General features: G+C 43.3%; 1 protein-coding gene across 4 annotated transcripts in view; it reads right to left on the reverse strand.

Annotated features, from left to right (window-relative positions):
• Positions 1–12,975, reverse strand: part of PCSK5 (proprotein convertase subtilisin/kexin type 5) — a 424,235-nt gene that overhangs the window by 157,270 nt on the left and 253,990 nt on the right. For all 4 annotated transcript variants that reach the window (XM_037030322.1, XM_037030321.1, XM_037030323.1 and 1 more), the window contains one exon: positions 12,474–12,610. In XM_037030322.1, the coding sequence (XP_036886217.1) occupies positions 12,474–12,610 (137 nt within the window). The remainder of the gene's footprint in view (positions 1–12,473; positions 12,611–12,975) is intronic.

The raw sequence follows: 12,975 nt of genomic DNA on the forward strand, positions 1-12,975 counted from the left end.
GCAGGCCACTCCCAACACTGCAGCACGTCCTGCTGAACAGTTGCAACAACAGTTTCTGGTCAAGGGTGCCGCAACCCACGACACAGGTGTTTAACCTCATTTGGATGGTATGATCACAAGGAACACTGTGGTGTAGTTTAGTCCCTACTTATTCATTTATTTCTCAGATTTATCAAGTTAAAATCTTTAATGCACAAGACAAACAAAACCCAAAACAAACTACTCCAGGCTGTTAAGCTTAATAAGATTCACATCATGAAGAATCAACCGTAAGCAAAAGTGGATTTAAAAAAACATTAAAAACACAGAAACGTGCTGGCAGAAAGGACTTCCCTTCGGACCGTCCCCTCACAGTGGCGTGATACAGAGAACACAGGTGTGGCTCCGTGCCAGGGCTTTACCACAGCAGGACAGCGGTGAGCCTCGGGGCTCCCTAATTCCACTCTCATTGTCTGCATCACCACCTCATTGATGCTGACCATTTCTAAGTACTAACTATTTGCTAAGTGTTATCCCATTGTTCACAACAACTGGGAGGCAGGTACCTGCATTCCCAATATAGTTGATGTAAATAATGATGAGGAGGCTGAGACACAGAAGTTGATCACTTTGCCAAGGGCAGTAAGAAGACACACTGACATTAAAGCCCACTGGGGCCTCCAGTTTATGATGGTGATGTAGAGATCCTGACCCATCTCCCCCCAGACACACCAAATTGACAGCTACGTGTGCAACAGTTTCTTCTGAAAGAAACCTCAGAACTAGCCAAGTGGCTCCTAAACTTCGGGCAAACAAGAAAAAACCCATAGCCACAGAGGTAGGAGAGGCTGAGACCCACCAATCTCACTATAAACCTCACCCACGGTGAGGTGAGAAAATCTGTAGGGAATTCAAAACCCTAAGCTATTCCCTGAGGAACAAAAGATTTAAACCCCACATTGACCATTCCACCTTTTAAGACCAGCGCCCGAGAGAAGAGCCCTGTAAAACATCTGGCTTTGAGAGTGAATGGGCTCTTGTACACGAATCCCATAAGGTTACAGTAAACCGAGCAGCAGTTCTTGAAGGGTTCCAGCCGACTCCCCACGCCAGGGCCTACCACAGAGGCAGCGACTGGAAAGCACCTAGACTTTCTGTGAAAGCCTTCTCATCTTAAAGCACCTCCTGAAGGGCAGGCATCTAATTTAACATGCAGCTAGAGGCCTCCCAACATCATCTCCAAGGTCAGAGGCCAGCAGGCCCATGTTTGTGCTCTCCCTCTGCCTCTCTCAAGCTCACTGGTGTTTTTACGAAAGGACCTTATCCTCTTGTCTGGCACTGCAGTACTTGTGGCTTCCACCCAGCGGACACCTCCAGATCGCCTCGCTCTAGTGGCCAGCAGGGCTTATACTTACATGTCCCCTAGGACATGAACTGTCCTAGGGGTCAGTTCTGTAAACAGAACCAAGTCTTTTGTTAGACTCGCTAAGGAGAAATGAGAGAGAAATCAACTAAGTAAAATAAGAAATGAAAGAGGAAATGTTATATCAAAAAATTTGCAAAGGATCATAAAAGACTACTACAAAGAACTTTATGCCAACAAATTAGATAACGAAAGAAATGGATAAATTCCTAGAAACATACACCATGCCAAGACTGAATCATTAAGAAATAGAATTTCTGACTGACCAGTTACTGGTGGTGAGATTGAATCAACAATCAAAAATCTTCTAACAAACAAAAAGTCCAGGACCAAATGGCTTCACTGGTGAATTCTATCAAACATTTAAAGAAAAATTAATACCGCTCCTCCTTAAACAATTCCCCCAAAATGGGAAATGAGGGAACATCTCAAAGCTCACTTTATGAGGCCAGCATTACCTTGATCCCAAAATCAGACAAGGGCATCACAAGAAAAGATTACAGGCCAATATTCCTGATAGAGATGCAAAGTCCTCTACAAAACTATTAGTAACCCCAAGCCAACAACATTAAAATGACCATGACTGAGTGAGATTTATTCCAGAGATGCCAGGGTATCTGCTAATTTCAACATCTGCAAATCAGTGTCACCTACTGCCTTGACAAAATAAAGAATAAAAATCAGGACTACTTCAATAGAGGCAGAAAGAGCAGTGGACAAAAATTAACATCTACTTTTGATGAAAATTTGCAATTAAGTAAATATAGAGGGAATGTACCTCAATATAATAAAGGCCATATGACAGCTAACATCATACTCGATGGTAAAAAACTAAAAGCTTTTCCTTTAAGATTAGGAATGGAGTGAGGATGTCCACACTTGCAACTTTTAGTCAACATAGAACTGGAAGTCCTAGCCAGGGCAGTTAGTAAAAAAAAAGAAATAAAAAACATCAAACTCAAAAAGGAAAAAGTAAAACTCACTATTTGCAGATGACATGATATATACAGGGGTGGGCAAAAATAAGTTTACAGTTGTGAGTACATGAAACACAGAGTTAATTCTTTCTTAAAATCCTCACTAGAGGATAGGCTTATTGATTTTAGAGAGAGGAGATGGGAAGGAGAACATTGATGTGAGAGAGAAACATCCATTGGTTGCCTCCTGTATGTGCCCTGACCAGGGAATGAACTCAAATCTGCTTGTGCCTTGATGGGGAATCAAAGCCTCGACCTTCTGGTTTACAGGACGACACTCCAACCAACTGAGCCATACCACACAGGGGTAGAGTTTGTTCTGGTATTATTACTTATTAATTAATTGTTTTCCATACACACTATAAACCTACTTTCCCCACCCATGAATATAAAACCCTACAGATTCCATCAAAAGACTTATAAAACTAACCAACAAATTCAGTAAAGTTGCAGGATACAAAATAAACACACACACAAAATCTGTTGCTGAGTTAGCTAACTTGCCAGGCTCCTTGGAGTATGAGTTCTGTGTGCCCACCTCCCAGCCTCGGTTTCCTTCACTCTCAGTTTCTCAGAGAGTAGCACAAGGAGGTACTGCTTGGTTTCCATGATGGTACTCATGGCTAATGGCTGCTAAGTCTTGCTGCAGAGGGAACTAGATTGGCACATAGGTGGGTAGATATAAGACAGATGTAGATGTAGGTATATAGATGATATACAAATAATTATCCATCCAATGATGCAAAGTGGCAGACTTCCCCCCACCCTAGTGTGAAGATTCAAATTTATCCTGGTTTTGTAGTAGACTGACTTACTGATGTATATCCCTGGGGTTGGAGCGGGGGTCGTTGAGAGCTCAGTTAGCCCTGTGCAGAGCTAGTGATGTGATTTTCACAGAAGCGGTCCACATGACTCTTTACCTGAAAGCCCTTTTAACCTGATGAATCACTTAACGCAAAAAAAGAGGGCAGCACAGAGATGAACAGCAATTCTGTTGCTACCATATGTTGTCACTAATCAACAGTGAAATGGAAATCAAAGCCACAATGTGATATCGCCTGACCCATAGAATGACTGTTAGCAAAAAGGCAAGAAATAATAAGTGTTGGCAAAGATGTGGAGAAAAAGGAATCCTTGTTCACTGTTAGTCCGTCCATGGAAAACAGTGTGGAGGTTCCTCAAACAATTAAAAATAGAACTACTATATGGTCCAGCAATTCCACTTTTGGGTACTTATCCAATGAAAATTAAAATACTAAGTTGAAAGATACATACACTCTCATGTTTATTGCAGCATTATTTACAATAGCCACATCATAGAAGTGACCTAATTTTCCACTGGTGTGTGAATAAATTAGCATATGCACACACATATAGTATATGTATGTGCATATGCACACACACATGTACTCATGGTAGAATATACTCAGCACAAAAAGGAAACTTTGCCATTTGTGACAACATGGGTGGACTTCGAGGGCATTCTGCTAAGAGAAATAAATTAGAGAAAGACAAAGACCCAATGATCTCACTTATATGTGGAATTAAAAAAAAAATCCCCAAACCAACACACACATAAGATGCTCACAGACACAGAGAACTGGTTGCTGGTTGCCAGAAGCAAGGACTAGGTGGGTGGGAGAACTTGGTGCAGGGAGTCAAAGGCACAGGCATCCAGTGACAGTAATAAGTCACAGAAGTGTAATGTATAGCATGGTGACTAAGTTAATAATCCTGTATTTCATGTTCTGAAGTTGATAAAAAATACATTTTAAAAGTTCTTATCACGTGAAAAAAATGTTTTAACTGTGAGGTGATGGATGTTAACTAGACTGATTGTACTGATTGCTTTTCAATATATACAAATCTTGAATTATTATGTTGTTCTCCTGAAACTAATAGGTTATATGTCAATTATGTCTCAATTAAAAATACATTCTGAATCAAATCCTGTGTTTTTAAACCATTCGATAATGCTGCCTTCCTGTTCATTTCCAGGAGTTAGGACCCTGACATTTAAAATTAAACTGATGTTATTTTGTGCCACTCAGTTTTCTGACATTTGCACTGGGCCAGCACATGGGTGTGCATGGGGTTTGCCCTCTGCCGGCTTTTCTTTGTACTCACTTGTTAGTGACTCTTCTTTTCATAATCTGGATGCCGTTCGATCACAGAATTCCAAGTGGTAGGCATTAAGTAGAAATGAAATGACTGCCTAAAACTGATGGCTTATCTCACTGCCTGTAGGAAGCCAGGCAAAAGAGAACCCCTTTACCCTACAGCATCTCTCCAGGGTATACATGGGGCATGGAACACAAGGACATTACAGGAAATTCAGTCCATCAGTCACCCTAAAACCTGGTTCATTTAATTTAAAATTATTTTAGATCCCAAAATTTACCCTGGCAAGTGCTTTGAAGAGTGATGCCTCAGAAGCGAGTATTCCCCGTTCTGCCGTTTCTGAAGAGCTCTGTAAGTCACCGAGGGTGCCCTTGCTGGGCAGCCCATCTCGTTCTTTTTCACTATGTGATTTTATTTCCTTTGAACCTCGGCCACAAATGATATCAAATACTTCCATGTTTGGGCCGTCATTCTCGTCTTCCCTACCACTTTTTCCCTTTATCTTTTACTGATTATGCTACTGCAGTTGTCCTGATTTTCCTCCCTTTCCTCCCTTCCACTCAGCACCCCTCACTCCCTCAGGCAATCCTCCCACCCTAGTTCAAGTCCGTGGGTCATGTGTATACGTTCTTTGCCTATTCCAGTTCCTATACTGTACTTGACACTCCCAGGACTATTCTGTAACTACGTATTTGTACTTCTTAATCCCCTCACCTTTACCCATTCCCCCACACCTCCCCTATCTGGCAACCATCAAAATGCTCTCCACATCCATGATTCTGTCTCTGTTCTCGTTTGCTTAGTTTGTTTTTTAGATTTTATTATTGATAGAATGTATTTTTTGCCATTTTATTGTTCATAGTTTTGATCTTCTTTTTGTTAAACAAGTCCCTTTAACAATTCATATAATAATGGTTCGTTCGGTGATGATGAACTTCTTTTGTTTTTTCTTGCTTGGGAAGCTGTTTATCGGCCCTTCAAGATATCTAAATGATATCTTTGCTGGGTAGAGCAATCTTGGCTGTAGGTTCCTGCTTGTCATGACTTTGAATATTTCTTGCCAGTTTCTTCTAGCCTGCAAGGTTTCCTTTGAGAAATCAGCTGACAGTCTTATGGGAACACCCTTTTAGGTAACTAACTTCTTTTCTTTCACTGCTTTTAAGATTCTCTCTTCATCTTCAACCTTTGGCATTTTAATTATGATGCGTCTTGCAGTGGGCTTCTTTTATGTCCATCTTGTTTGGGACTCTGTCCTTCCTGGACTTGCAAGTCTCTTTTCTTCACCAAATTAGGAAAGTTTTCTTTCACTATTTTTAAAAATAGATTTCTAATTTCTTGCTCTTTCCCTTCTCCTTCAGGCACTGCTATGAAGGAAATGTTCGACATCTTGAAGTTATCCCAGAGGCTGCTTATATTATTCTCATTTTTGGATTCTTTTTTCTTCTTCTTGTTCTGATTGGTTGGTTTTTGGTTTCTTATGTCCCGAATCATTGATTTGACACTTGGTTTCACCCATTCTACTGTTGTTGCTCTGTAAACTGTTCTTTATTTCAATTAGTGAATCCTTCGTTTCTGACGGGATCTTTGTGTTGCTGAGGTCCTCATCAAGTTCCTTGAGCACCCTTATAACCAGTGTTTTGAGCTCTGCATCTGATAGATTGCTTATCTCCGTTTCATTTAGCTCTTTTTTTGGAGTTGTGATCTGTTCTTTCATTTGGGCCATGTTTCTTTGTCTCCTAATTTTGGTGGCCTCCCTGTGTTTGTATGTATTAGGCAGAGCTGCTTTGACTCTGTGTCTGGGTAGTATAGCCTAATAATATAGGTAGATGTCCTGTAGGGCCCAGTGGCACAGCCTCCCCTATCACTCAAGCTCAGTACTGGAGGTTCACCCTTTGTGTGGGCTGAGTACACCCTCTTCTTGTAGTTGAGCCTTGGTTGCTGTTGGCAGATCAATGGGAGGGAATTACCCAGGCCAGTTAGCTGCAAGGACTGGCTGTGACCTGACCACAAACTACTGACCTCAGTGGAAGGTCAGCCGTGCAGGGGCAGGGTGGTAGTGCCCTGAGGAGGTCCGTAGTTATCTATTGGGTGTGCAGGCGCTCAGGTTTCCTGGGTGGTAGAGGCCAAGGTTAGCATCCACCTGTGTTTTGCCCAGGGCCACTCTGCCTGAGCTATAAAGCAATTTGAGATGGCTGCTGCTTGTACTGGGCTTGGAGATTTGAAGCCAAGCTGTGAATCTAGGCTGGCTTCTGCTAGCGTTGGGCCTGGGGGCTCACTGAGGCCTGCTATTGCATGTTGGATAGGATTTAGGAAGTTGTGAACCTTGAGCTAAGACCAACCATTCATATGGAACAGCAGCTTGCGTGGGCCCCAAGTTGGGTGGGGCAGAGTTTCTGGGGATCTCCAAGGTAGGTCAAACAGTATTAACCAGGTTGGTGGAATCTCAGATATGGCAGTAGCTTATGTGCTCTGGGTTTAGAAAAGGGACAGTGGCCGCTGTTTGCCTAGATGCCAGCTACTTCACTTCCTCTCTGTATGTCACTGGTGCCTTTCAAGCTGCTACCCCAGTGCCGGCGGAGTTCAGAAGGAGTGAATCTGAGTAGGTGAGTCCATGTGTGGGTTAAGAAGAATTGCTTGGGGCTCCAGAAGTTTTTTCCACTGACTCAATTCTCACTGGTTTTTGCTGCCAGAAGTTGCGGGGACTTATCTTCCTGTCACTGAAAACTTGGGCTGCAGGGCCTGGTATGGGGCCAGGACTCCTCACCCCTGAGATATCCCTCCTGAATTTTATTTACCACATGTGGGTGTGGGACCAGCCGGTTCTGCCTCTGTGCTTCTCCTACCAGTCTGGATGGTTTCTTTAATTCTGTAGTTGTCAGACTTCCATTTGATTTGATTTTGTAGTTGTCAGACTCCCATTCTGACAACTCAATTTCTGACAGTTCTGAATGACGGCTGTTCTATATTTTCGATGTAATTTTGATGTGGTTGTGCAAAGAGGTGAGCCATGTCTGCTTACGCCGCCATCTTGACCACCCTTACCGTTTTTTCCATTTGCTAAATTCAATAGGAGATCTTGAAATTGATACTGCAACTTCATGTTAATAAATAGCTATGTAGATACAGAATGAGAAAAATCCATTCTATTTGCTAACTTAAATGCAATCTTCCGAAGACAGAAAACCCGAGATAGGTTTAATGTGCATGCTGGAGATGGGCTCCACCCAGATGCTCTTAAACAAAACTCTTATGCAACAAAACAAAATTCTGCTCCAAAAATTTTTTATTTGCATTTTAATAATATATAAATGGGAAGAAATAATAAGCAATTATAAATTCAGTTTGGAGCCAGGAACCACTCACTATACATGGGAATGATTTTACCATTTACTTGGGATAGAAGATTCTATACCTCTCAAGTGAGTATCTAGTAGCTTAATAAGAAGTCACGCATTAATGAGAGAGAGAAACCTTCCATAGGGCTGTACATCATAGAAATGACAGAAATGTTTGCGCATGCACCTATACGCACACTAAAAAAGCTAAAGTCCCTTTTCAAAGTTGTGACTAATCCTGAAGCAAAAGGCTTATTGAAGGAAGAACACCTAGAGGTCACGTGTTTCTTTTTTAAAATATATTTTATTGATTATGCTATTATACTTGTCCCATGCCACCCCCTTTGTTCCCCTCCACGCTGCACACCCTCTCCCACCCACATTCCCCCCTTTAGTTCATGTCCATGTGTCATAAGTTCTTTAGATTCTACATTTCCCATACTACTCTTGCCTTCCCTGACTATTTTCTACCTATCATCTATGCTAGTTATTCTCTGTACCTTTCCCCCAACCCCTCCTCCCAACTCCCTTGTTGCTAACCCTTCATGTGATCTCCATTTCTGTGGTTCTGTTCCTGTTCTAGTTGATTCCTTAGTTTGCTTTTGTTTTAGGTGTGATTGTTAACGATTGTGAGTTTGCTGTCATTTTACTGTTCATATTTTTTATCTTCTCTTTCTTAGATAAATCCCTTTAACATTTCATAAAATAAGAGCTTGGTGGTTATCAACTCCTTTAACTTGACCTTATCTGAGAAGCACTTTATCTGCCCTTCCATTCTAAATGAAAGCTTTGCTGGATAGAGCAATCTTGGATGTAGGTCCTTGCCTTTCATGACTTGGAATACTTCTTTCCAGCCCCTTCTTGTCTTCAAGGTCTCTTCTGAGAAATCAGCTGACAGTCTGATGGGAACTCCTTTGTAGCTTACTGTCTACTTATCTCTGGTTGTTTGTAAGATTCTCTCCTTCATTTTTATCTTGGCTAACGCAACTGTGATGTCTTGGTGTGTTCCCCCTTGGGTCCACCTTCTTTGAGACTCTCTGAGCTTCTTGGATTTCCTGGAAGTCTCTTTCCTTTGCCAGACTGGGGAAGTTCTCCTTTAGTATTTGGTCAAATAAGTTTTCTACTTGTCACTCTTCCTCTTCCCCTTCTGGTACCCCTATAATTTAGATGTTGGAATGTTTAAAGATGTCCTGGAGGTTCCTAAGCCTCTCCTCATTTTTTTGAATTCTTGTTTCTTCATTCTTTTCTGTTTGGTTGTTTCTTTCTTTCTTCTGGTCCACTCCATTGATTTGAGTCCCAGTTTCCTTCTCATCACTATTGGTTCCCTGTGCATTTGCCTTCATTTAACTTAGTGTAGCCTTCATTTTTTCATCTAATTTATGACCAAATTCAACCAATTCTGTGAGCATCCTGATCCCCAGTGCTTTGAACTGTGCATCTGATAGGTTGGCTATCACTTTGTTGCTTAGCTGTATTTGCTGTGGAGCTTTGATCTCTTCTTCCATTTGGGCCATTTTTTTTGTCTTGTCACACCTGTTCCATAGTGAGAGGCAGAGCCTTAGGTGTTCACGAGGGCGGGGCAACCCAGTGGCTGGGTAACCCAGTGGCTGGGTAGTGACGCTGCATGTGGGGGTGGGTTTAGAGAGGGAACAATGGTGCTTGCTCTGCTCTCTGTTGGATATCAGTCCTTTCCACTGCTTCCCTCAGGCAAACTGGGCCTTTCTTGTGCTGATTCCCATGTGGGTGGGTTTGTGTACGTTCTAGCACCCTGTTGGTCTCTCCCACGAACTCTTCTGTGAGGCTTGGAGTCTCTCCCTGCGCCTCAACCCCCACAGGTGTTTTCAATCAGTGTTTTGAGGCTTTACTTCCCAGCACTGGGACCCTGGGTGGAGCGGTCAGTCTCACTCCCAAATTTCTCCTGGTTTATCTTCACATGAATGTGGGACTGCCTGGTGGGCCAGCTGCCTTGCATGTAGTGCCTCACTTCACAGTCGCTGCCTCACTGGGTCTGCCTGTTGCCACCTCACATCTCGGCTCTGTCAGCTGCCACCTTCATGCCCAGGGTCCCCCTGCTGCTGTCTTGCACACTCGGGGTGCCTTGTGCGCCTGGTGCCACCGACTTTTGTGCCTTGACCCCTCTCCACCTGGCTGACCAAATCTGCCCCATCTACTGGTCTGGATGGATGTGTCTATTTTATCTCCTTGGTTGTTCAACTTCTATACAGTTCAATTTTCCGTAAGTTCTGGTTGTTATTTTGTTTCTAAATTGTTGTTGTCTTTATTTTGGTTGTGTGAGGGGGCACAGTGTGTCTACCTACACCCCCATCTTAGCCGGAAGTCACGTGTTTCTAATAAAGCCTCCTCACCCCAGGCCAGTCATAATACTAGAGCATCTCTCTGGCACAAAAGAACATCTCTAAAATGACTGCTGATGACTAGGGTTAAATGTGAACATTTAAATAGTATAAGGAGAGGCCCATGCCGTGGGACAGATCATCTAGGTGTTCTGGGCTACTGCAGCAGGCTTTCAACACAGGGCGTCAGAGTAAATTGGATAGAGTCTGAACGCCTTGAGGCAGAGAGATTTATATTCATAGCCCCTGACCCTTGCACAGAGATGTCAGGCCAGTCAGGAGTATGTCCCCAGAGCAGCCTGCTCTTGCAGACAGGAGCTTTTTATCACTGACATTCTGTAGAATTGCTGGTTCTTGGTGATAATAAAGAGCAGAGTCACTTTTAGTTAGTTTTATAACTGTCCTAAATTCTCAACAGAGAGCACACCCCTTATGTCCATACCCTAGGCCGCACCACCCAACCCCCCTTGGTACACAACTGCCACATTGTGACAGTATTTACTTCTCTGGGATCTGTGGTCACATAAAAGCCCAGTAGAGATCCCAGCTGATGGATCAACTAGGAGCAGCCCTTTGGTTAGGGCAGCACAGCCCAGTCACCACACTGCCATTGCCCCAAGATGACCCTGTGCATCTATCTCCATGGCCAGGGCAAAGAGCATGGCCTCGAAACAGGAGAAGAGGGGGCCAGGTCCTGGGGACTAATATGTGATGAACCAGTGAAAGTGTCTAGCAACCAGGATGTAGCTTATCTGAATGTTTTCTGTCAGCCCTGCCTTGTTGACAAATGTTTGATCATGGAGAAAACCTTGGCAACCATTACATTCAGGATGCAAGCTGGAGATGGGCTCTACCCAGATGCTCTTACACAAAACTCTTACGCTGTTAACTGTGACCTTGCCACCATGCTGGCTGCGACCTCTTGGATTGTGGGACTGGTGTGGCAGCACAGAAGACCTACGACACAGAATTAGGGAAAAGAGGTGGCCAAATGATGTGATGCCCCGGTTGGGTGGCTCAGTTGGTTGGAGCCCCATCCCATACACCAAAAGGCTGGAGGTTCGATCCCTGGTCAGGGCACATGCCTAGGTTATGGGTTTGATCCCTGGTTGGGCTGTGTACTAGAGGCAACTGATCAATGTTTCTCTCTCACATCAATGTTTTTCTCTCTCTCTCAAATCAAAAAATCGATAAACATATCCTTGGGTGAGGATTAAAAAAATGGGTCTCTTGGAATGAGTAACTGACTGATAGACGAAAGTCTGGTGGATGGATGCTTGTGTTCACCTGTGTTCTGTGTGCTTCCTACTCCCTACATAGCCCACTGTACCTGAATGGTATACACCCTTATAGTTAATCACAGAATGTCTTGGTTCACTTATTCTGCCATCAGGAAAGGGCTAGAGTTTGGATATCAGTCCTAAAGTTGCTCTGAGGCCTGATTCTTCTGCAGATGAGTTGGACAGAGCATTGAGAAGCATGAATTTTTCAGACAATCCAATATGTGCCCACAGTTAGGTGAGAAGCCACATTAGTTATTAAACAGAGTGTTTGTACTGAGCACAGTACTCCACAGGGCTCCATCACTGGCAATGCAGGCTGCCGCAAAACACTGTTGGGTCCCATACCCGACGCTGCATTTGTATGCCGCCCTGCACCACTTGGAAGTTAGAAGTAAGCTTCCATGAAGAGGGAAACAGGACACATGCAGCAACAAGATTCTGAGACCACCTGAAAGGACCTTTGTTGACATCTAATTTCCATGTTTTTTTTTAACATATCAAGAAAGTTTTCTTTTTCCTTAGTTCTGGGTTCATGTTGGGCAGAATACCATCATTCATTTTCTTTAGAGGTAAACAGTGTAGCTGGCACAGGCCTGCACTGAAATTTGAACGCAGAATAAACTCAGAAAAAAAGATAACTAAGGAAACGTGTCTCCTCTTATGACCAGGCAATTTAACCCGTTGCAGGTGGACAAGGCTGGCTTGTTTATGGACAAAGAAAGTAAGGGAAGCTGGTTAGAGATATGGACCTTCTATTCTGGAAGAGCAATCAATAGCAGTTATGTTTTATCCTGTACTTATCTAAATATTTGTTCTTTATTTCTTATCTTTGAATGATTACCTCTGAAGTCATCCTGAGAACTCGAATACATGCAAGCCACTCAAACCACAGGATCACATGAGAAAGAATGATGTCAACATATGAGTGTGAAACACCCCTTGGCTAAAAGATACTCAATTTTCCCACTCAGCTAACCAAGTTCTAGAAAGGAAGTGCTCACCTGGAGTCTTGAAGTTCCTTAGCTGAGAGGGAGTGTCATAGACTTCAAGGATCCAGTCACCGGCAGCTCGCTCTCCCCAGCAGTGGATGGTCATGAACTCCCAGTTTTTAAATCCTTCCATGGAGTGATCAAACAGCCTTTGGGAGAACCATAAAACATCATCTTATCTGTTACTTAAAACCCAGTGAGTGTCAAGTCAAGACCACAATCAACAATCTTTTCCAATCCATCTGCATGTGCAGTTCAACACTGGAGGATGTACTCATCCTAGACATCACTGATTAGTAGATCCAAACCTGTATCCCTGCTTGTTCTCCCACAGGGAACCAGGCTGGGGGCAGGCCATGCACTAGCAAATCTAAACAGCACAAGCATTGGGGAATCAGGAAAACCAGGGTACGACTTCACCCACAAGACAGATTGTCCCACGGGTTGAAGCTGTGGTGCACCTGGAACTCCATACACTGCTGATGGGAATGCAGGATGGTACCGCTGCTATAGA

Source organism: Sturnira hondurensis, unplaced genomic scaffold (assembly GCF_014824575.4).
Source record: "Sturnira hondurensis isolate 20B ecotype Veracruz unplaced genomic scaffold, ASM1482457v3 Scaffold0020642, whole genome shotgun sequence".
In the NCBI taxonomy this organism is placed as follows: domain Eukaryota; kingdom Metazoa; phylum Chordata; class Mammalia; order Chiroptera; family Phyllostomidae; genus Sturnira; species Sturnira hondurensis.